Raw genomic sequence first — 24,821 nt, forward strand, 5'->3', positions numbered from 1 at the left:
ATATGCAGAAAAGCAGGTGTTGTGACACAGGTGGGCCGTGGAGTTTTTAAAGCATGTTTGGGGGAGAAGGGGCCCTCAGAAAGAAAAAGGTTGAGAACCCCTGCACTAGGGCACAAAGATACTTTCCCCATTTTAAAATATTCTGGTAAGTTTATTTTTCAAATAGCTGTAGCACCACAGTGACTGATAGAATGTGAAAGTATGGTCCCGAATGTTTGGATTTCATCAAGTTATGTCCTACAGAAAATGGGATTTGAAGCATGTATAGAACATTTGTAACTATGGACCGAATTTTCAGAAGATCTCAGTGCCCACATTTGGGACCAGATGTTCAGAAGAGCTCAGCTCCCATTTAGGCACCAAAATAAGCAGCTGGGTTTGCAGAAAATCTGGCAATACATGTACTGATGGGAGCAGCAGGGTTGTGAGCATTTTTTAAAATCTGGCCCCAAATCAGGTACCAGTGAATGATGCTCTGCTGGTGAAGTGTACAGCCCAGGAAGGCCCATCTGTGCAGCAGCATGCATATTCATTGTGCATTGTATTAGGTCCATGGGGCCCTTGCCTCAGTCCCTGAATGTTTGGATACAGCAAAATCTGTGCAGAGTCTCCAGTCTGGAAGAGAAGGGCTGAGTCCTGTAGATCTTGCAAGGCTGCAGAGTATCCAGGAGGTCCTAGCCAAATACTTCCACACAGTGAAATTTGTTTGGTCTTTTCTTGGGGGTGGGGAGGAAATTCAGATAAAAATACTAAGTTTAAAGAGTGAAAATATTGCATAGTTAAACACTCAAAAGTGAGGAAATATCTGAGTTAAGATTGTGCATTCAGCTTTGACTCTGCCATCTTGTGCTTCTGCCTTATAGTGACACAGTCCAATATATGTGATCACTGACTATTATTCAAATGACACCATGTAATATCATATAAGCCATGCCATACCTATCAAGTGCTATGAGGCAGGATAAGATCTTGTGCCTTGCTGGGAAGGTTAGGGTGGAGGTAGCTATGAAGCCAGTGAGGCGAGGAATGGGATTTCCTGGGCCCACGGGAAGGGGGTAACTGCGGACCTCATAGGTGCGAGTGGAGACGGAATCTCTAGCTGATCAGGGCATCTGTGTAATCAAGATTCATTCTGTGTCTGGCCAGCAATTAGATTCAGTTTCTGTTGAGCACATTCAGTCTCCGCTGTGGGACTGAGGGTCCCAGCTGCTTCATTAAATTCAGTCTTGGGTAGGAGCTGGTCTAAAATGGCTCCTGCAATGACATTCCTGCTGATCATCCTTGGCACAGAACACACTCTTCCCCTCTATCTAGCAACCATGTCCTCCCCAGTACCCTTGAACCACCTAGTGGAAAGCCCCCACATACACACATCTTTTGTCCCTAGAGTGGAGAGATCAACACCCCTTCCTCTCCCTCCAATGGGGAGCTCTCATTAGAATAGGATGGATGCAGAGAGCTGAGATCCAGGGATGGAGCATCACACTGCAGCATAGTTCTGCTACATCTTCCCATAATCAAGATCCATCACCAGGAAGAAAATGAGGTCAGATGAGGAGAAGTTATAAAGCTGCAGCTCATATTAATAGTATTTAACATTAATATAGCTCTATACATGCTCAAAACACTCCCACACATTAGTTAATTAGTTAGGGAGTGAGTCAAGATCATGCTCCCCATTTTACAGGTGCTAAAACTGAGGAACAGAACAAGGGAAATGACTTGCCCAAGGACACACAGCAAGGCAGAAGCAAAGAGAACACAACTCAGGACATTTTATTATTTGAATTACAGTAATACCTAGGGGGCCCAACTCAACCACATGTCTATTCCTCTGGGCTATGATCCAAAGCAGGAAGCTTAGTGGAGCTGCCATTCCCAGCAGTTTGCATAAGAGTCCAGCAGTTTGCATAACTCAGGACTCTTAGATGAATGCCAGTGGCTTAGATCCTTCTACCTGCTGACTCCTTCCTCTTGGGCATGTTTCAAAATACAGCATGCACACCTACCTCTCCAGCATAATGCCTGATCCCAAACTGGTGATCTGTCACCCGCGGCTTCACATAGTAATGGTTACTCTGAAATAAAGAAGAAAAAGGTTTCTGGTTATCTGCCATAAGAACAAACAGGCTCACGCAACAGTCTGATCCAAGGAACAGTTTTGGCTCCTAAACTGGAGTGAGTGGGGACCTTGATTGCCCCATAGCCTGACCCCAGAGGCTGCAGAGTAACCTACATCTACCTTGCAAATATATATTCCAATACCATAAAAAGGCCCAATCTTCCCACGCTCTATGAACAAAGGATTGCAGAATTGGACCCAAGGCCTGCATGTGTTACATACAAGGCTAGGACACTGCTGGTATGATACTAATACTTACACAGATTTGGCATTGACCAAAACTTTTGGCGCAGGATATAAAATCAAGGGAGTTTGTTTAGCATAGCAGTTCTGCACCTTTTTAGAAGAATTAATTGTACTTCTCCTGTCTCCCTTTGTTTTATGTTCTTCTTTACATCTGCCTTTTCTTTCTTTCACTGGGTATCTTCTAGTCCATGTTGTTCAGCCTGTTTGCCCTTGGTGTCTCCTATTGATTTTAGTATACCCAGATTTCTCTACCACCCTCTTGCCTCCATGTCAAGAATCTTTTCTTGATTCGTTTTGCCACCCCTTTCACTTTTGTTTTGTCCCTGTTTATTAATGTCTCTCTCTTTCCCTCCCAATCCACTTCCTTTCCTGGACTTCCCTCATTCCCTCTCAGAATAGTATCCAAAGTCTTTTGTCAACATTCACCTCTCCGCTCTCCTGCAAAGCCCACGTTTTTCATCGTCCCACAACACATTCCCCACTGTCTTCCTAAGTCTCTTGCTTCTTTCTCATCCTAATCTCTCCAAAAGGTTACCTACTTTTTGGTAACTTGAGTTCTTTGATATGTTTTGTTCCCCATGGGTGCTCCACCACAGGACATGAGTGGACCCATGTATTCTCAACTGGAGATTTGAATCAGCTGTGTCTGCAGATCTGTGCCTGCATCTTGCACAACCTTGTGCTCCAGAGTGAGGAGCAGACCTGCTGTTGGTCCAGTTTCTTCTCAGCTACTGAGCCAAAAGACTCTACAGCAGAGGGGAAGGAGGACAGGAGGTGGAGCACACATAGGGACAAAAACTTCTCAAAGAACTCAAGTTACCAAGAGGTCAAGTATATGTCCCTATGGGTGTTCCACAATAGGCGACTCCCAAGCAGTAACTCAACGAGGAGGGGGTGCTGAGGAGGCAGATCAAGATGGCTTGGAAGACAGTATCATCAATTTTGCGTCCATCTTGGACATGGTTAGGATAGCGCAATGTTTGAAGAACTTGTAAGCTGAGGACCAGGTTGTGACCCTGCAAATTTCTACAATGAAGGAAAGGGCTACAGAAGCGGACTGAGCCCTGATGGAGTGGGCTGTCACTCTGGAGAGGGACAAGTTGTACCCCATTAGCCTCGTAGCAGGCTATGACACAAACTGAAACTCACTTTGACAATCTGTGTGGGGAAATTGATTGTCCTTTCATTCTTTTAGAGAACGATACAAAAAGCCTAGGGAAAATTCTAAAGATTCTTGTTCTGTCCAGATAGAAGGTGAGTGCCTTTCTAACATATAAAGTGTGGTGGCTAGCTTCTCCTCTTGAGGAATAAAAGTTTGGGAAAGAATGCAGGCAGATGGATATCCTGATTGAGATGAAAGTCCAAAGAGACCTTTGGTAGAAATTAAGGATGGGAACACAGCATGACCTGGAGGATTAGTGGCGTCAGAGAGCAGGTGAAGAAGAGTGTGGGGTAGGGAATAGCAGGATCTCTTCCAAAGATATGCAGCCACTTCCCCAGTTGAGTGTGTACATGCCAAACAGGCACAACCTTGGCAAATGAGTTTCTGTACCTCTCAGTTTTCATGCCTACTGCCAACAAGAATCATCATACTGGATGCCTTTCTCCTAGGCTGGGGAGCACAGAGCAAAAGGTCCCACAGGATACATTGCTTCACATCAGTGTCTTAGAACTAAGAGCAGTTTGTTCTGTGTGTCAGCACTTTTTCCACAACATTCAGGGTTCTTGTGTCAGAGTAACAACAAGACAACAGGATGGTGATGCACTATGTAAATCGATAAGGGGGAGCAAGATCTCAGTCCTTATGCATAGAATCACTGGAATTGGTATTTTGCCTACCGCACAGAGATTTCTGCAGTTTATCTGCCAGGTCTCCAGAACACGATGGCAGATGCAATAAGCAGAAACTTCCATCAGTACCACAAGTGGGAGCTCAGCAACCTAATCTGTCACAACATCTGCAAAGCATGGGATCTCCCCACAGTGGATCAGGTAGTTGAAAGCAGCTATCAAATCCCCCCTCATTCTTCTCTTCTGCAAACTAAACAATCCCAGTCCCCTCAGCCTCTCCTCATAAGTCATGTGCTCCAGCCCGCTAATCATGTCCATGCTTTCACCCATCCCCTCTTCAGGGATTCTCCTCACATAGACCTCCTAAAGCTGGAGGTTCAATCCCTCCTTCCATCTGGGGACAATAGAGCCAGTTCCCCCAGAAATTGTGGGAAGAGGATTTTATTCCAAATATTTCCTGGTTCCCAAAAGAAATGGTGGCTGGAGGTCAATTCTAGGCCTCAGGAACCTGAACACCTATGTTATTTTGCAGCTCTTCAGTGGATCTCACTGCAACTCCAACCAATACAAAAAGCCATATTTTCTGTTCCACCTGAAAGGGAGTTCCAAACAGGATGAATCTATACTGTTCTCGGATGACAGAACAAGGAGTAATGGTCTCAAGTTGCAGTGGGGGAGGTTTAGGTTGGATATTAGGAAAAACCTTTTTCACTAGGAGGGTGGTGAAGCACTGGAATGGGTTACCTAGGGAGGTGGTGGAATCTCCTTCCTTAGAGGTTTTTAAGGTAAGGCTTGACAAAGTCCTAACTGTGATGATTTAGTTGGGGATTGGTCCTGCTTTGAGCAGGGGATTGGACTAGATGACCTCCTGAGGTCCCTTCCAACCCTGATATTCTATGATACCCCAGAAGTTAAGCCAAAAAGGAAGGCCAGGGAACTGAGGAGGGGAGGCAGTTAAAGCACATATTTGTGCAAAATTAAAGAAGGAAAGAGCAAATATTAATACAAAACGAAAAGAAAAACTGAGTAAAGTAAATAAAACAATGGGTAATAGCTTCTAGGAAGCAGCAGACATGCCAACTTCTCCGTCTCAAGATGTAGGCAGTTGAGAAGGAACTGGAGCTGCAGCAGGTCTGCTCGTCCCCATATACCGTCACTCTGGAGCACAAGTTGTGTAGTGTGCAGGTGTGGACAAATGGACACAGCTGATTTAAATCTCTGGTCAAGAGTACACAAGTGTGCATCTCCTGTGGTGGACCACCCGTAAGGAAACATTTTCAAAGAAGCAGCTCCATTCTTTCATGAATCCAAACTCTCTCAACTTTTCCCCTTCTGCCCTATGAGGTCCACAGGATCCCCAGCAGCTATGGCTAGGCCCCTTCTTGTGCTCCTCCTGGCTTCCTTGGGCACCAGACTTTAGCTCGTACATGGACCTCTCCTCCTCACCTATAAATCCCTCCTTTCTTTATCTTCACGCAAATCCCCCAGTCTCTCATACACCTCACTGGACTCTACATTAACTACAATCCCTCAGGAAAACACAGACATAGGTGGCATTGTGGGCAGCTCAGTGAAAAATCTGCTCAATGCACAGCAGTTGCAAATAAAAAAGCAAACAAAATATTTGGAAGCATAAAGGCAAGAAATGGAAAGTACTACTGAAAATATTGCAATGTAATTTTATAAATCAATGGTCCTTCTTACCAGTGATACAGTATTTGGTTCTGATCACTTATCTCAAAAAGGATATACAGACAAAGAGGGGTTCAGAGACAGGCAACAGAAGCCTGAGAAATTTTCCATATGAAGAGAAACTCAAGAGATCCGGACAGTTCAGAGAAGAGATGAATAAGGGATTAGGGTGGGGGGACAAGCTACAAGTATACAATAAAATGAAGCTACAAAATAATGAACAGGATAAAGAAGGTAAATTAGGCATTTCTGTTTACCCCATCTGACAATATAAAAACAAAGGGACATTCAAAGAAATTGAAAGGCAGCAATTTTAAGACTGATACAAGGAAATATTTTTATACAGCGTGCATAATTACCCTATGTAATTACCTCAGTCATTTGATACAATGGAGGCAAGGAACTCAGTACTGTTAAAAGGATTGGGTGTTTATGTGAATAATGAAAAAATTAACAGTTCTATTAGACAAGATTTAATTAAAAAAAAAGGGAATAAACTCTCCTGCTTCAGATCACTAACAGACATGGTTAAGGTGTGTGTTGGGGGGGTGGATGTTTGGGAGGGGGGCAAGCAGCAGCAGGTGGGAGGTAGGTAGAACTAGGGGCCACCAAATGAAATTAATGGGTAACAGGTTTAACACAAATAAAAGGAAGTTCTTCTTCACTCAGCGCACTGTCAACCTGTGGAACTCCTTGCCTGAGGAGGTTGTGAAGGCTAGGACTATAACAGGGTTTAAAAGAGAACTGGATAAATTCATGGAGGTTAAATCCATTAATGGCTATTAGTCAGGGTGGGTAAGGAATGGTGTCCCTAGCTCCTGTTTGTCAGAGGATGGAGATGGATAGCAGGAGAGAGATCTCTAGATCATTACTGTTAGGTTCACTCCCTGTGGGCACCTGGCATTGGCCACTGTCAGTAGACAGGATACTGGGCTGGATGGACCTTTGGTCTGACCCAATATGGCCATTCTTATGTTCCCAACCCAAGTAGAAAATTATTCTGTAACTGTCTACTAGGGTGTTTCTCCCTCTTCCTCTGAAGCAGCTGGTGCTGGCCTCTGTCAGAGACAGGATACAGAACTAGATGTACTAATCTGGTAGGGCAATTCCTATGATTAAGGCTGGGAGTCTTTCACCGGGTCACAGATTCCATGATTTTCTGGGACCTCCGTGACTTCTGCAGCGGCTGCTGTGTCTGACCCCAGGGAAGTCTGAGCAATTGGGGCATCTCCAGGGCCAGTGGCACTGGCCCCTTCTCGGGCGCCCCCGGGGCCAGCTGCACCAGCCGCTGCTTGGGTGGCCCTAGGCAGCTGGTCTGGGGAGCCCCTGGTTTACCCCCTCTGCAGAGCAGCAGTAGAGGGGCCCTGGGCTGTGCCCCCACCAACCTCTGGAGCAGCAGCAGTGGGGCCCCAAGCCACGCCCCTAGCAGCAGCACCGCACCAGAGGCCCCCACCCAGAGCAGCAGCAGCATCCTGGTGTCCCCCAGAGCACCTAAGGTTTAGTCAGGGGTATTTATAATAAAAGTCATGGACAGATCGCAGACCTGCCATTTACTAAAAATACCCGTGACTAAATCGTAGCCTTACCTATGATCCTAGGACTGACTGCTCCAGCATTGTATGACAAAAGGCAGGAAGGAGGTTTCCCCAAACTACCAGGAATGATTAAAGACTTTCCATCAAAAACAATGAGACAGATCTGTGCCTAACCCCAGAAGATGGAGAGAGACAGCTCAACACTACAGAGCCACCGCCATTGAGGGCTGGTCTACACTACAGCTGCAAGTCGACCTAAGAAAAGGAGTACTTGTGGCACCTTAGAGACTAACAAATTTATTAGAGCATAAGCTTTCATGAGCTACAGCTCACTTCATCGGATGCATTTGGTGTAAATGCATCCGATGAAGTGAGCTGTAGCTCACGAAAGCTTATGCTCTAATAAATTTGTTAGTCTCTAAGGTGCCACAAGTACTCCTTTTCTTTTTGCGAATACAGACTAACATGGCTGCTACTCTGAAAGAAAGTCAACTTAAGTTACACTACTTCAGTTACTTGTCTACACTCTGCTGTGTTGATGGGAGATGCTCTCCCACCAACTTACCTTACACTTCTCGGAAAGCTGGAGAAAGATATCGACAGGAGAGCACTCTGCCATCGACTTAGTGGGTCTTCATCAGACCCGCTAAATCGACATCACTGCATCGATCGCAGCAGTGTTGATTAGATATGCCCTGAGTGAGGCACTGAGACACGGGAGCAAACCCAACACACTGTGCAGTCACATCAGGGGCACTAGGAGTCAAACCCCAAACAATGGAACTGTGGCCAATGGGAGCTGCAGGGGCGGCACCTGTGGATGTGGCAGCGCGCAGAGCCATCTGGCCATGCCTCCACATAGGAGGCAGAGAAGGGACATGCCGCTGCTTCCAGGAGCTGCTTGAGGTAAGCGCTGCCCGGAGCCTGCACCTCTGATGCGCCCCAGCCCCCCACCCCCGCCGTCCAAACCCCTTGGTCCCAGCCTGGAGCACCCTCCTGCACCTATAACCCCTCATCCCCAGCCGCACCCCAACCCTCAGCCCCGTCCCGCACCCTGAGCGCCTCATTACTGGCAGCCTCATTACTCGCCGCACCCCCAGCCAGAGCCCTCATCCCCTCCAACTCCGCAACCCCCCAATTTTGTGAGCATTCATTGTCCGCCATTCAATTTCCATACCCAGATGTGGTTCTCGGGCCAAAAAGTTTGCCCACCCCTGGCCTAGGGGATGGTTGCTTACTTACCGCATGCTGGTTGTGCAGTTTTTCCAAGAGGGTGCTGTCAGTGCCCTTGGGAAATCGACTCTCCTCATTGACCAGTGCCAGCAAACCTAGTTTCTAAAGCCAAATGAGAGACAGCCTTTACCAACCAGTAAAACTACAAACTGCGCAGGATTCAGGCTAGAGAAATAAAGGTTTGAGACTGTCATGCTGAATGACACCCTTCGAGTTACACCCTAGAAAGCTTGAGTGTAAAGGGTGCCTGGTGGCCAATCTACAGACTCAACAAGTAGAATGCTGGCTCATCGCCAAGTATGTGAAAATTAAATTTCTTTATAAAATCCATATTTGGGAGGTGAAAGCCTACCTAAGTCCATCCCAAACAATGAGCAGAGGATTGTATTCTTACAGAGGAGCTTTCTAGGGGATGAAGAGGCCCATGCTCTTGGGAGAACAAGATGTGAAAAAGATCTTGCTGATCTACCCATGCTTTAACACATAAAAACACCAGCAGAATCCCAGAGACCATGTGATAGCCAACCATAGAACAGAATGTGGGAGCTAGCCATGCAATTTAGGCCATGCATTGGAAAAGTACAATAAAAACAAATGCCTAAGTGTGGGGAAGGAAAAATTGTTAAGTGTCATGCCAGGTCATGCCTGCCAGGATTCCTGGAACCAGATGAATTCTATAAAGAACTGCCCACCTTCTCAATGAGATCTAAGCACTCTGCATTGTCCATCCAGTCAATGGCTTCCCAGCTTATTCCCTCCCTGCCAAACAAGAAGAAAAAAAAACAGTGATATAAGGAGTAATCTCCCAGTCCCTGGGGTGGGGTGAAGGAATATTAGAGGCAGCATAGAGCTACATTCCGAGGACCCAAGAGAGATTCAAGGGATGGACCACACCACCACCATCCCCAGGCTCCCTAGGGAAGAAAGTAGAAAGTGGAAGACATGACTTCCAGGAGGGAGTAGGAGGTGGAGGAACAACTGGAAGCAAAAATATCTGGAAAATTTCCAAGATAGACATGCCTACCACAAAGGAACAAAATAACTGATATTTTCTTCACTGGGATGTGAAAAAAAAAATTCAATGAATCCATGTTTTTTAAGATCCTTTCATTATCCAGTAATGCCCTTGGCAGAGGCCTCACAGATTTGGAAGGATTTAACTGAGGCTCTGGGATTTCTCCAGAGAGTAGCTTCTATTCCAGAACTGAAGAAAATGTAGAATTTGCTGTACCAGATCAGAAGACTGATCAGTCAAGTGTAATATCCTGCCTCTGGTGCCATAATACGCTTGGCCAACTGTGCAATGTGATACACAGAAGCTATTTCCTGACTACTGAGGAGATTAGCTGATATCCTGAAGCAAAAGATCCTGTCTTTAACATATCAAAAAACAATATTAGTCATAACATAATTGAGTCCTTTCTAAAATCCAGCCACAGAGTTTGGACATTTCCAATTTGATCTTTAGGAAAAAATCTCCCTTCATAGGAAGGAGAGATTTTAACATGTGCTTCCTGCAGTGACGGAATCAGCTGCAGGAGTGGGTGTATAAATAGCCTTGTATTTTAGCATTCTTTAGAACTTAAAAAATTATCTGTTCAGCGGCTCTCCTTTACAGAGCTGCTAACATTCAGTCTCAATGACCCTATTCAATTGCTTATTCAGAAAAATAAATGATTCTGTCTTGGAGCTAGAAGTGAATATTTCTCTGGCTGCTCTCTCTCAAGAGGCTCAGATATTATGGTGATGGGCATCAATACAATATCTTAATGGTAGATAGCTATCTAGAGTGCCCAACTCTCAACTGTAAACTCAGTGAACAACCTGGCTAGGGCTTTCTGTTGGACCCTTCAAACTCAAAAACAAAACCACAACCACTTCCACTGAAGAAGAGTCACTAGAAAAAAGAAAGCCCTCAGAGACCTATTCAATTTACAGATTCAGTAACTTTCCCTTTTCAGACCAAAGCCCCATTTGGAAATAAGGCATACATTTTTAAGAGTGAGAGTAATTAATCATTAGAACCACCCAGTGATGGGTTATGGTGCTGTACTCTCTGTCACTGACAATTTTTAAATAAAGACTGGATGTTATTCTAAGATATGCGCTTGTTCAAACAGGAATTGTTTCAGGGAAGTTCTATGGCCTGTGTTACACAAGAGGTCAAGCCAGATGTTCACAATGTTCCCTTCTAACCTTGTTGACTACAACAGAGCCAAGGTATCTGGTGACAACACCATTACTGATTGGAGGAAGAGAAGAGGATTTGGAGTTTTCAGATTTTTGTTTCTTTTTTGCTACCACAATGGATTTAGAAACAAAAGGCCACACGTCTTGGAAACACCTTCATCACGTGACAGAAAGGAGCTGAGTCTGGTTCTGTGAATGACTAGCTGAGAGAGTACGGATGAAACAAAAGGAAGTTAGTGACGGGCAGAGTGCTGAAAAACTTTCATTATAACATTTGAAAACAAGTAAAACTTTACAAATCTTAAACTTGAACCTGGTTTGCTTTAGTTCACCTCCTTCCAGCAAGACTGGGCTAAGTTTCAGGTGCCAGGGAAGGGTTTATTGTTTAGGGTGGAAACCAGGCAAAACTTGATATTTGAACCAATTCAGTGTTGAGATTGTAGCCTCAGAAAGATCTTATGCGAGATACTGAGTTACAGCTGGGGGTTACTGTAGGCAATTTGGGACAGAAACAGTCTTTGTACAGCGCCTAGCACAATGGGATCCTCCTCCTAGGCACTACAATAATAAAAAATAATAATGAAGCACTCAGGAGCACTTCTTACTTGAAGACAGAAGTCCCACTAACAAAACAGTGCACTGGACATTCCCCACCAAAGCATATTCACTGGCTAACGCACTGCAATCAGCCAGTCTGAGCAGGGAGAGCCTCCCGAATGCTGGGGGTCACTAGGGAAGAATTATGTTCTCAGTTTTGCATCCTGAAATTTGAACAGAGGCACAGCTCCCTTCCTTTCATTACCTGTTGTACTCTAGCTGCTCCAGGGAGAAGATGTGTTTGTTGAAGTATTCTTGGAGTTTCTCATTGGCATAGTTAATGTTAAACTGTTCAAAACTATTAATCTACAAGAGAGGAGAAACAAAGATGATAAAAATTAAAATTCAGGTAGCAGGTCTATAAAAAAAAGTCTTCTTGCGAGGACAACATGGAAGTGAAACTGCATACAGAAGACCAGCATTTAATGAACGGCGTCTATATGAACTCCAAGACCAGAATTTACTAGCCTTTGGATAAAGCGGAGGAAAGTAGAAGAGTCTGGTATCACCTCACTCTCTTTCCTTTCCTATTGGTTATTCATTCTGTCACAGAGCAGCTAATTAATAGGCATCCCTCACCTATTACCACAAGAACACAGCAAGAACATGAATGTGTTAGAAACCAGACATCTACTGTGCACACATATTTCAAAGTACAACTAATGTCTATCTCAACCCACCCACAAAGGGGAACTAACCATCTATCACAGCCCACAGGAGGACATACGCTTCAAAAGGGCAGCCAAGTGTCTCTCACTCTCTCTCACAGGCGATCTGTGTTGGAAAGACGTTTCCCCAATATGTGTTGTATTGATCCATACCAGGTATCAGCCTAGCAAATTTCCTTCATACATCCAGTGAATCTTCAGAAAAAACCTGGCCCCCAGAAAGATAAAGTACTGACCTGAAAGTTCTCGAAGCCAAAGATATCCAGGATGCCCACAGACTTAAAGTTTTCCTTCCCTTTGATCTTCATATTAATCTTGCCAATGAGCCATGAGAAGCACTGGGAATACAGTGCCATTGAGAGAGAGTCCCTAGAGTCAACTGCCTGTGAGCATGGAAGGAGGAAAAAGCTGTCATGATAGGTGAGCAGAAGAAGCACACGGATGTTACCACTGTCACTTCTTTACGACAAACGACTTACATCCCCATCCTACAGAGTTATCACACTGCCAGCTGGACAGAGCCATATGTATGGCGGGCTGCTCCATGGAATATACACTGTATAATGTTTAGTAAGCAGCTTTTGTGCAATGCTACCATTGGCCTAACCACAGCATAGTCAAAAGTCTGAAGCAAGTGGAAGACCATTGACACCTGGGATGCAGGTGCTAAGAGCATGGCAAGAAACCTTGAAGTCACTTTGGGGAGACTCGACCTTTGAGTCAAGAATTTAGAGCTACAGAGAAGACACACAGATACAAAGAACACTAGCTTTCATGAGCTACAGCTCACTTCATCGGATCTTTATGAGAGTATCCAGTTTTGAGAGCTCATTCTTAATCTTTCCCTGTTTGCTGTAGAGGATGTTGATCAGGTGGTTCCGCAGTTTCTTTGAGAGTGTGTGGCACAAGCTGTCAGCATAGTCTGTGTGGTATGTAGATTGTAATGGATTTTTTACCTTCAGTCCTTTCGGTATGATGTCCATCTGTTTGCATTTGGAGAGGAAGATGATGTCTGTCTGTATCTGTACGAGTTTTTTTATGAAGTTGACAGATTTCCACTCTATACGGCTAAATTCAGTGCCTTGCATAATGACAGGTTTCAGAGTAGCAGCCGTGTTAGTCTGTATTCGCAAAAAGAAAAGCGGTACTTGTGGCACCTTAGAGACTAACAAATTTATTAGAGCATAAGCTTTCGTGAGCTACCGCTCACTTCATCGGATTTTTCCACCAAATGCATCCGATGAAGTGAGCGGTAGCTCACGAAAGCTTATGCTCTAATAAATTTGTTAGTCTCTAAGGTGCCACAAGTACCGCTTTTCTTTTTGCGAATACAGACTAACACGGCTGCTACTCTGAAACAAAGAACACTGACATCTTAAGAACTTAAAAATGTGAGAATGGCCATACTGGGTCAGATCAATGTTCCATTTAGCCCAGTATCCTATCTTCCAACAGGGGCTGGTGCCAGATGCTTCAGAGGGAATAAACAGAACAGGGCAATTATCAAGTGATCCATCCCCCTGTGACCCAGTCCCAGCTTCTGGCAGTCAGAGGCTAGGGATACCCAGAGCATGGAGTTGCGTTCCTGACCATCTTGGCTAATAGCCACTGATGGACTTAGCCTCCATGAACGTACCTAATTCTTTTTTGAATCCAGTTATACTTTTGGCCTTCACAGCATCCCCTGACAACAGGTTCCACAGGTTGATTGTGCCTTATGTGAAGAAGTATTTCCTTATATTTGTTTTAAACCTGCTGCTTATTAATTTCATTTGGTGGCCCTTAACTCTTGTGTTCTGAAGAGGAGTAGATAACACTTCCTTATTTACTTTCTCCAGTGGAGATTTTATAGACTTCTATCATATCCCCCCTTAGTCAGCTCTTTTCTAAGAAGAATCATCCCAGTCTTTTTAATCTCTCCTTGTATGGAAGCCGTTACATATCCCGAATCATTTTTGTTGCCCTTTCCTGTACTTTTCCCAATTTTAATATAACTTTTTTGAGATGGGGGGAACAGAACTGCACACGGTATTCAAGGTGTGCATACCATGGGGTTTTTTTTTCTCCTGCTGATAATAGCTCACTTTAACTGATCACTCTCATTATAGTGAGTATAGCAACACCCATTTTTTCATATTCTCTGTGTATGTATATATCTATATCTATATCCATCTCTTCCTACTGCATTTTCCATTGCATGCGTCCGATGAAGTAGGTTTTAGCTCACGAAAGCTTATGCTCAAATAAATTTGTTAGTCTCTAAGGTGTCACAACTACTCCTCATTCTTTTTTTTAAGGATACTTGCAGTGGCTGAAAAATGGTGGAGTTGTGCCTAGGCCAAAAATGTTTCCATTTGGCCAGGTAGCAAGAGCATTCTATATCCAAAGCCCACCAAAACACCAGGCCATGAGGTGGAGGGAACCTGGGTTGGGATGCCTGATTTTCCCCTCATCCTGAGTTAGGAGGCCAGTGAATGGGTGGATCCTGATCAGAGGAGATGGCACAGGGAGTGCAGACATCATTAGAAGTTCTGTGAACCAGAACTGTCTGGGCCAGTAGGATGCTAATAGAATTATGTTGATTCTGTCATGATGTATCTTTCCTATGACCCGTGGAAGCAGGGGTATGGGAGGAAAGACAATACATGAGGTCGTTCATCCAGGTCAGGAGTATAGTGTCACCCTGGGAGCTGCAACCCATGGCTCCACTGGAGCAATATAGGGGAAGCTTTCTGTCTGTCAGGGACACAAAAAGGTCACACTGCAGTGTACCCCACTGTGTAAAGATCTCACTTAAGACATTGTCATAGACCTCCAACTCATGGTCTGCCAAGAAGCTTCTGCTGAGTTTGTCTGCAAGGGAGTTGTGAATATCAGAAGGTTCGCAGCCTGTATTGCGATGCAGCCTGATGCACCAGTTCCAAAGACTAATGGTTTCCAGGCAGAGAGGATGAGATCTCAGTCCTCCTTGTTTGTTTACATAGACCACAGTGGTGATATTGTCTGATGTTACTTATATATGGAATGGGCGTATGGAGTGAAAGGAAGGACCTTTCATAGGGTCCTTCATGCATGCAAGGTGAACCGCCCACACTTCTAGTACGTTTATGTGTCATCTGGCCTTTCATGGACTCCAGGTGAGCATCTCTCCCCAGGCAGGAGGCATCGTCACAATGGTGGTTCTGGGGATGGGAGGGCTGAAGGGAACACCCACCATGATTTCTTCCGGGTTTGACCACCAAGCAAAAAGAGGTGATAACTCTGGTGGGACTGCTCACCTTGGAGTTGATGTGGTCCTTATCTGGTCAATAGATCAAGAGAAGCCAAGCTTACAGGTACCACAAATGAAACCTGGCAATGGTGTCACGGCAATGCACCTGGTCATGTGGCCTAGCAGTGAAAGGGCCCTGTGCACTGTGGTTCATGGTCAGCAGGTAATGCATGAAACCAGGTTGTGGATTGTAAGAAACCTGTTCGCAGGGAGGAACAATGTCACGGAAATAAAGTCCAACATTGCCCCTATAAAGTTTACTGTTCTTGTGGGTGATAAAACAGACTTTTCTCTGTTTATGCAAATACCTAGGACTATTGCCCTGCCAACGACTTAACCTCCTGACATGAGCGGCCTATCAGGAGGTAATCGTTCAGGTATGGGAATACCATTTAGCCCTGGTGTCTCATCAGGGCTGCTATTACAGAGGAAACTTTTGTAAATACTCTGGGTACCATAGCTAACCCAAAGGGGAGGACTCAAAACTGGAAATGTTCCTGGCCTACCATAAAACACAGGAACTTCCAGTGTGAGGGGTGAATAGCCATGTGGAGATACACGTCCTTCATGTCAAGAGCTGCAAACCACAACCCTTCCTGAAAGGAGGGGAGTATCGACGCAAACATAATCATCCGGAATTCAGATACAGATGTTGAGTTGCCAAAGGTCCAGCAAGGGGCTCTACCCTCTGTCTTTTTGGGGATTAGGAAATATGGGGAGTAGACACCCCTCCCATGATACTGAGGCAGGATGTGTTCTATTGCCTCTTAATGTAAACAGTTTCTGCCTCCCACTGAAGAATCACCTTGTGAGAGTGATCCCTGAAGGGGGAGGGGAAGAGTTTATGAGGAGAGAAGGAGAGACATTCTATGAGCGTCCCTGTTGGATAATCTCTAAAACCCGATTTCCTGTAATGATCTTCCTCCAGTTATGGACACAGAGTGTGAGATGGCCCCCAAAAGTGATGAATGAAGAGGTGAGTGGCATCAGTGGTGGAACACGGGTCTTGACCAAAAATGGCCCTTGATTGTTGTTTGGGAGTGAGAAGAGGCCACAGCAATAGAGGGGACTGAGAAGTGAGGCCTCTGAATGCTTTAACATTTCCATGGAGGCTCGGCTTGGTGCTGGTAATAAGGTGCATGTGGAAGAGGTGATCTTGGTCTATAGGACTGGCTCTGGTGTTTCCTCTTGGGGGCTCAAGTATAAATCCCCGGGAAATGCAGAGTTGATCCGAGTCCTTTAATGAATGCAGGGATTTGTGTATTCTTTCATTAAAGAGATTTGAATCAAAGGGGAGAACACTATCCAGGACCTCCCTAGGAAATCCTGACGCTTACTGCCAAGAGTCACTTTTCATGACTAAGCCAATGGCCAGAACTGGAGAGCTGTTTTTGCCACAAGCTTTCCCTCATCTAGAAGGGACTGAAATTGGGCTCTGTGCTCTGTGGGAAGTTGGTCTATGAAGCTTGCAAGCCTGGAATAGTTTTTAAAAATCGTATTTCGCTAATTGAGTTTGGTAGTTTAACACAAAATTGCAGGCCTGCAGAGAAGACTACCCTCCTCCCCAGGAGGTCCAGTCTCTTAGAGCCCGTATCTGTTGGGGTGGCACTTTGGTAGTGCAACCAAGCCTTTTCTGTAACTGTTGATAACACCAGTGAATTGGGGGAAGGATGGGAGAACAAAAATTCAGCTCCTTTGTCAGGAATATCTCCTCTCAGTTCTTTTCACTGTAGGGGAACAGGATGCTGGAGTGTGCCATACCACTCTGACCAGTTCTATTACAGCCTCACTGATCAGAAGGGTCACTGTGCTTGGTCCCTGAGGTTGCAAGATATCCAGGAGCCAGCACTGACTGTCTTGGATTCTCTCTTGTGGGATCTGGAGGTCACTGGCACCTCTTTGCCGTAGCTCCTGGTACCACTAATGGGCATCTGGAGGAGATGGCGAGGAAGGAGCGAGTGCTTCGGCCGTAGATGATGAGGAGACACCTGGTGGAACCTGCAGATCCGGATTCACCACCTCCTCCTCGTACACTGATGGATCTGTTTTGGCAGGAGGGAGAGTAGCGGTACAATTCTTGAGAAGGGCCTGGATGCCTGCCATAAAGATCCCACAGACCCCATTAAGGCCAAAAAGAGGGATTGATCAGTTGCAGGGCCTGCAAGGGACTCGGTACCAGTGGTCCTGGGGGGCGGGGGGTGTTGAATAGTGAGCGTGACTCCTTGAATGTCTGCCAAGGCTTGACTGTGTCTGTAGACCAGAGGTGGGCAAACTACAGCCTGCGGGACTGTCCTGCCCGGCCCCTGAGTTCCCAGCCAGGGAGGCTAGCCCCCGGCCCCTCCCCCGCAGTGCCACGCCACTCGCGCTCTGACCCCGCCACTCTTGCCGGGCAGCGGGGCTGGCTCCAGTGGGGCTGCAAGCTCCTGCTGCTCTGAGCAGCATGCTATGGGGGCGGGGAGTGGGGGGGGTTGGATAAGGGGCAGGGGTTCCCGGAGGGCAGTCAGGGGATGGGGGTGTGGATAGGGGGCGGGGCAGTTAGGGGCAGGAGGTCCCAGGAGGGGGCGGTCAGGGGACAAGGAGCAGAGGGGTTGGATGGGTCGGGGGTTCTGAGGGGGCGGTCAGGGGGCGGGAAGTGGGAGGGGCTGTTTGGGGAGGCACAGCCTTCATACCCAGCCCTCCATATATAATTTCACAACCCCGATGTGGCCCTCGGGCCAAAAAGTTTGCCCCCCCCGCTGTAGACATATGGGAGCGGCTCACACTTCTGACTCATCTGAGTTCAAAACCTGCTCCAGCAGTAGTGCTGGGGCAGTCAGTACTGGAGCACTCCTGGCCAGATGGCTGGAGGTGGGACAGTTCCTGGGACATCAATGTAGATGCCTCCTCCTGAGTAATAGCTCTCAGGAGGGCCAGGCTGGAGGAAAGTGGAGACGGTGGATAAGGGAGGAATATATCCTCCAGTGCATGAAAGTTTCCATAGGCCTTGGTATCCGAGGGGTTCCAGCAGTCAAGTCTGATGGACCCGGTATGTCTACGGCAGCTGGATGGTTCTTAGATAATGATGTGGTACTGATGATGGGTCCAGACCACCGCTTGTAGATGGAGTCAGTACTGAGGTGACTAACAGAACTAGAGGATCTTTCTTTTTATGTGTTTTGCCCTCCAATCTGGGGGTCATTAGCAGAGCCAGCTCCTTAGGTTCTATGTGCAACATCTCATCAAACTTGCAGAGGGAGCGCATCTCTTATGGACAGTCCTTGATGGGGATTTGTCCTCATGCCCATAAGAGTGCCCTCTGCCCTCGTGGGGAGTCCTCGAAGAGGAGCCTTTGAGCTTAGGTGTTGGAGGCTCCAGTCCCAGGCCCATGGTTGTAGGGGCACTGATGGTTAATTGAGGCCAATGTACAGGGGGGAGGGGGATCTCCCTGGCCTGGATTGGAGAAGGGGTTCATAGTTTTCTCCATCAGGTGCTTTCTCAGGTGAAGCTCCCAGGCTTCCCGAGTTCTGGGTGAGAAAGCGTGACAGATACTACACTTTGCAGAGATATTCTCCTCTACCAGTCAGTAGAGACAGCATTGATGTTTGTCACTGACGGGGAAGAAGAGAGGATAAGAGATGCAATTCTTGAATCCTGGGATTCTGGGCATAGTCCTGGAGCCTGGGAAGGGTTCTCCAACCAGGGAGAAAGAAAGGAAGAAAAACACTCTACTAAATATTCTATGAACTTTAACTATTAAGCTAAGAAATAAAACTATTTACAAACGTCTTTACAAGTTTTAAAGAGGATATAAAATTCTGACTCCAGCCATGTATTGGTAAGAAGGAACTGGAGAGGCCTTAGTCAGGAGCACGAGGAGATCCATAGCACATGTGCAAATCAACAGACATTGCTTGGAAGAATTTCTGGACTCAGGCAAATGGCACGTATATGTACCTGTGTGTGAAATACACATAAGGACCGTCACTCGAAGAAGACCCAGTGGATCACCCTTGTCCACGTTTGTTGACACCCTCAAAGAATTCTAATAGATTGGGGAGGCATAATTTCCCTTGACAAAAGCAGTGTTGACTTCCACCACAAATTGTGTTCATCTGTGTTTCTGATAATTCTTTTCTTTCCTATAGTTTCAACCAATCTGCCTGGTACGGAAGTTAGGCTTGCCAACCCATAATGACTTGATTCAGCTCTTCATTTTGAGTAACTGTAAGCTGGGACTATTTCAAAGATGTCCCTTTCATGTTTTAGCCTACCATGCAAGGTCTTTGCCAAAGCACAGGACTCCACTGCTGTACCCTAGCCCCAGAGAGAATTTCACAACAGCACTACTAGCTTTAAGAGTCCCTTCCTTCAAGCTTTTCCATGCACATAGCATTGAAGTTACAGGTAGGCCATCCACCACACAACAGACTGCTTGAGGTGCTGTCCTGAAGAAGATCCGATATCCAGATGCATCATGATTCTCCCTAAGGCAATACAATCAGCAGTCTTGTCCTGTGGGAACACAAACCTTCCAAGAGACCCTTCCCTTCTCTCAGCTTTTGCACAGAGCGAGGACTGAAAGAACCCAACCTTTCTCTGCCCAATTAAGCATGGCCTGAGAGATGCCATCTCCTCCCTCATTTTGCTGTTGCTCTTCATCTGTCAGAAAACCTCCCAGCCCTGACCCCGCCCCTCTCTCCAAGCGGGGTCTCAGCATTCTAAACATTCACTTCTTACTGTTTTATCCAGTCTCGTATGTTGAAGGCAGACACTCCAGGTGGGTGTGCCCAGGGGAGACTTGCCCCTTTATACCATCACCTAGCAGCCTCAAGCACATCCTGAGACGTGTATTCAACTCAGCCCAAGAGGTAGCTATAAAGCAAAGACACATTGGCTCTGTGGGGTTTTCTCCCTCTGCTCAGATGGTCAATCTCACTTGTGAGGGCTGAAGCACCCCTTCTAGACAACCCCTTTTAATGAAACAGCTGCAGGGAAGAGAAACACTCTGCCAGACAGACTGTATGGTTATACAATGTCTTGGCCTCATCTTCCGGGAATGGGCCCTTCCCACCCGGGAATAACTCAACAAAGTTGCTTTCCCCATACTGTGGCTCAACGGGGATTCTGAATGGCTCCTTTCATTCTCCCAGCCTTGCCTGACTTTGCCCAGCTCCCACCATTCAACACTGAAATGTCAAAGCTCAGAATGGTAATGAGTCTATTACACAATAAGAACTTCCTGGCAGCACCATCCTCTGTACCCAGAAGGACATCTGGAAATAGCTGGACAAAGTATTTGGAGGCCCAGGGAGGGGAATGGATTTGGCAAGTCCATATGTAGGTCAATGCAGGTCAATGCAGAGAGACTAGCTGATAGCGAAAGACTCTGAAGGAAACATTGTGCTTGCTGTATCAGTAATAGTGAATGGACGCATTTCATATGTAGAGTCACCAAGGGATCTAAAACAAGCAAGGATGGATACCACAGCAATTGAATAGGGGAAAAGTTCTGCCCAAGCAGTATGCTATTTTTTAATCTGTATCGCCACACGTTATTGTTCTGAACTGCCTGGGGCTCCCTTTGGTATTCTCAGTCTTCCCTGTAGCATTATAGATGTTGGCTTTGCTGTAGTATGATGCTCACTCGCCCCTGGTAATTCTGCATTTCTGCTCTGTAGCAGACTGCTGTCCTTTGCAGTTAGATTTTATTAACACAGGACAAGATTTAAAAAAAAAAAAAAAGTCACCTATGCATGTGTAAAAACAGCAACCGTGCCCTCAGATGATTAGCTTCCTAAGGGTTAATGACCTACAGTACCATATAGTTATTCAGGTTAATAGACACCATGATGTTATGAACCACAGAAGAACCTAAACAGACACAACAACAACATTAAGGCTCAAGCACTACACTGTTTATATTCTCAGATATGTCACTTCCCTCACTAACGCAGATCAGATTAAAGAAAAGGAGTACTTGTGGCACATCGGATGCATTGGATGCATCGGAAGTGAGCTGTAGCTCACGAAAGCTTATGCTCTAATAAATTTGTTAGTCTCTAAGGTGCCACAAGTACTCCTTTTCTTTTTGCGAATACAGACTAACACGGCTGCTACTCTAAAAGCAGATCAGATTGTTTGTTAAAAGTTATACCTGAATACTGGCTCTACTGGGTAACAGGAAGATTGTCCTGGGGGAAAGGGCATGCAGCATTGAACTAATCTGCAGTTTGTCATCAGTCAGGCCTGAGACTACTCACTAAGATCCAAATGGAGAATTCCCACAGCTCAGTTACTGTTCTCTAAGATGCCTGGGTCTCTCTCTTCATCAGTCATTATACCCACACAACCCAGTCAGAAGCAGGGACCAGCTCCCCACAGCCCCACCCACTGCCAAGCTCCAAAACTCAGCCCAGCCCAGATGAAGCCTAGGAGCCCCACCCCTCCATCCTGGGTCCAAGCCCAGCTCCATATTAACAGTATCCAGTCACAGATTTGGTTCGGATATGAATTTCTCTTTTTACCGCTTCCCCACTCAGTTCCACGTAAGTTTTCATTGTCTAGTCCCTGAAAAAACACACAATCCTCCTTCTCTTCCTCCGCCCACAGATCACACAATATTCCATCAAACAGCCATTTTGCAGGCCTCATGGTGCTCCTCATTTCTTCCCTTTAATATATGCAAATGCTGCCACCTTGAGGCAAAATCCATGAAGTGACACTGAAACAGAGCACATGATTGCAAGTGCACAGGAAGCCGGACACTCACCTGCTCCACAGTGAGCGGGGAACTGATCTCTTCTCCCCGTAGAATCATGGATCTCTGAGTCAGCACCTCAGACAGCTGGAAGGCATCTAAGCCCAGCAGGTCACTGGCATTGTTCAGTACTAGGATAGAAGAATAGTAACTTTAATTGCCCACATTCACCTCAGTGATATCGGCTTTTGCTCATAGGCAGATTTTGGGTGGGGCATGGGGGGCATTGCCCCCCCACAAACTGCAAGCCTCAGGCAGGCAGCCTGAATGAGGAGACAGAAGACTTCTCCCAGCTTGAGCCCCCGAGGCAGGGAGTCAAAATTTTGTTTATAAACAGAGTGATTAACAAGTGATTAAGATAAATGATAAAGTAATTGTAGATTTTTCTACAATTGTTTCAACTGTTGTATTCAAGAGGTGGTAACAAAGTTACTAATATTTTTCTTTGAGAAGATAACTGATTGTTTAGACAAAGGAAATGCAATAGACCTAATCTACCTGGATGTCAGTAAGGCATTTGATGCAGTTCCACATGAAAAACTATTAGCTAAATTAGAGAAGATGGGGATTAATATGGGAACTGAAAAGTGGATAAGGAACTGGTTAAAGGGAAGACTACAACAAGCCTACTGAAAGGTGAACTGTCAGGCCAGAGGGAGGTTACTAGTGGAGTACCTCAGGGATCGGTCTTGGGACCAACCTTATTTAACATTTTTATTACTGACCTTGGCACAAAAAATGGAAGTATACTAATAAAATTTGCAGATGACCCAAAATTGGGAAAAATTGCCAATACCGAGGAGGACCGGAATACCATACAAGACCTGGATGACCTTGCAAACTGGAGTAATAGAAATGGGATGATATTTAATAGAGAAAAGTCATGCATTTAGGGACTATCAACAAGAATTTTTGCTATAAACTGGGGATTTATCAGTTGAAAGTGGCAGCGGAGGAGAAAGAGCTGGGTGTATTGGTTGATCACAGGATGACCATGAGCCGTCAATGTGATGCAACTGTGAAAAAGGCTAATGCAGTCCTAGGATGCATCAGATAAGGAATTTCCAGTAGAGACAGGGAAGTGTTAGTACCATTATACAAGGCACTGGTGAGATGTCGTCTGGAGTATTTTGTGCAATTCTGGTCTCCCATGTTTAAGAAAGATTAATTCAAACTGGAACAGGCGCAGAGAAAGGCTACTACAATGATCTGAGGAATGAAAAAGCTACCTTATGAGAAGAGACAAAGAGCTTGGCTTGTTTAGTCTAACCTGGTGGTTCCCAAACTTGTTCAGCTGCTTATGCAGGGAAAGTGCCTGGAGGGCCGGGTCGCTTTGTTTACCTGCCACGTCCACAGGTTCGGCTGAGGGACATACTGGCTGCCACTTCCAGCAGCTCCCATTGGCCTGGAGCAGCAAACAGCGGCCACTGGGAGCCATGATTGGCCAAACCTGTGGACGCAGCAAGTAAACAAACCAGCCCAGCCTGCCGGGGCTTTCCCTGCACAAGCGGTGGAACAAGTTTGGGAAGCACTGGTCTAACCAATAGAAGGCTTAGGGGAGATATGATTACTCTGTATAAATACATCAGAGGGATAAATACCAGGGTGGGAGCGGAGTTATTTAACTTAAGTATCAATGTGGACCCCAGAACAAATACACGTAAACTGGCCATCAACAAGTTTAGGCTTGAAATTAGGCAAAGGTTTCTAATCATCAGAGGAGTGAAGTTCTAGAGAAGCCTCCCAAGGGAAGCAGTGGGGGCAAAAAATCTAACTGGCTTCAAGACTGAGCATGGTAAGTTTATGGCGGGGATGGTGTGACAGGACTGCCTACAATGGCATGTGGCTCATCGGTGACTGTAGTAAAAATCCCCAACGGCCAGAGACAGGACACTAGATGGGGAGGGCTCTGAGTTACTACAGATAGGGAGGGCACTGAAGGTACTGAGTTACCTGAATTCTTTCCCAGGTATCTGCCCGTTGGGTCTTGCTCCAACTGATCATCATATTTCGGATCAGGAAGGAATTTTCCCCTGGGTCAGATTGGAAGGGACCATGGGGGGTTTCCACCTTCTTCTGCAGCATGGAGCATGGGTCACTTGCAGGTTTAAACTAGTCTAAATGGTGAATTCTCCGTAACTTGAAGTCTTTAACCCATGATTTGAGGACTTCAGTAACTCAGCCAGAGGTTAGGGGTCTATTACAGGAGTGAATGGGGAGGTTCTCTGGACTGCAATGTGCAAGAGGTCAGACTAGATGATCACGATGGTTCCTTCTGACTTTAGTAAGAGTATCTGAGGAAGAATATACATTACAATTTTAAACCTAACCAGTGTCCCATAAGTGACTTGCCATAAGATGTCAGAACATGTTAGTATTAGAGCTGAGTGGGTCTAATATTTATTTAATTTTCTTTCTTGATATAGGAATTAGATACAATGCTCCTGTCAGATATTTCTGTTATCTGCAAAAACACTATAGTTTTCAGTTGTCTAAGTAGGCCCTGGAATCATGGTTAAAGTTGCATGCACCCCGGCACCCCCAAATCTGAAATGGCACCCTATGGGCAGGCACGGAATTTGTCCCCCCAAACCCCACGCACAGCCCTCTTGGCCTCACTGGAGCCACCCCCAAAATACAGAAGTCAAACTACACCTATTCTTTCGCTGTTTCTTGTTCACACAGAAATCACCCTCTGAGACTCAGTTTTAAGACCCCAGATACATTGCACGCAGACAAT

General features: G+C 45.8%; 1 protein-coding gene across 1 annotated transcript in view; it reads right to left on the reverse strand.

Annotated features, from left to right (window-relative positions):
* LOC119863454 (unconventional myosin-X-like) overlaps positions 1-24,821 on the reverse strand; it is a 257,129-nt gene that overhangs the window by 113,916 nt on the left and 118,392 nt on the right. Inside the window, exons 11-16 of the mRNA XM_038421961.2 lie at positions 22,094-22,212; positions 12,311-12,457; positions 11,612-11,712; positions 9,312-9,378; positions 8,629-8,721; positions 2,010-2,078 (exon numbers count right to left, since the gene is read on the reverse strand). Of these exons, the coding sequence (XP_038277889.1) occupies positions 2,010-2,078; positions 8,629-8,721; positions 9,312-9,378; positions 11,612-11,712; positions 12,311-12,457; positions 22,094-22,212 (596 nt within the window). The remainder of the gene's footprint in view (positions 1-2,009; positions 2,079-8,628; positions 8,722-9,311; positions 9,379-11,611; positions 11,713-12,310; positions 12,458-22,093; positions 22,213-24,821) is intronic.

Source organism: Dermochelys coriacea, chromosome 11 (assembly GCF_009764565.3).
Source record: "Dermochelys coriacea isolate rDerCor1 chromosome 11, rDerCor1.pri.v4, whole genome shotgun sequence".
NCBI classification, from domain to species: Eukaryota; Metazoa; Chordata; order Testudines; family Dermochelyidae; genus Dermochelys; species Dermochelys coriacea.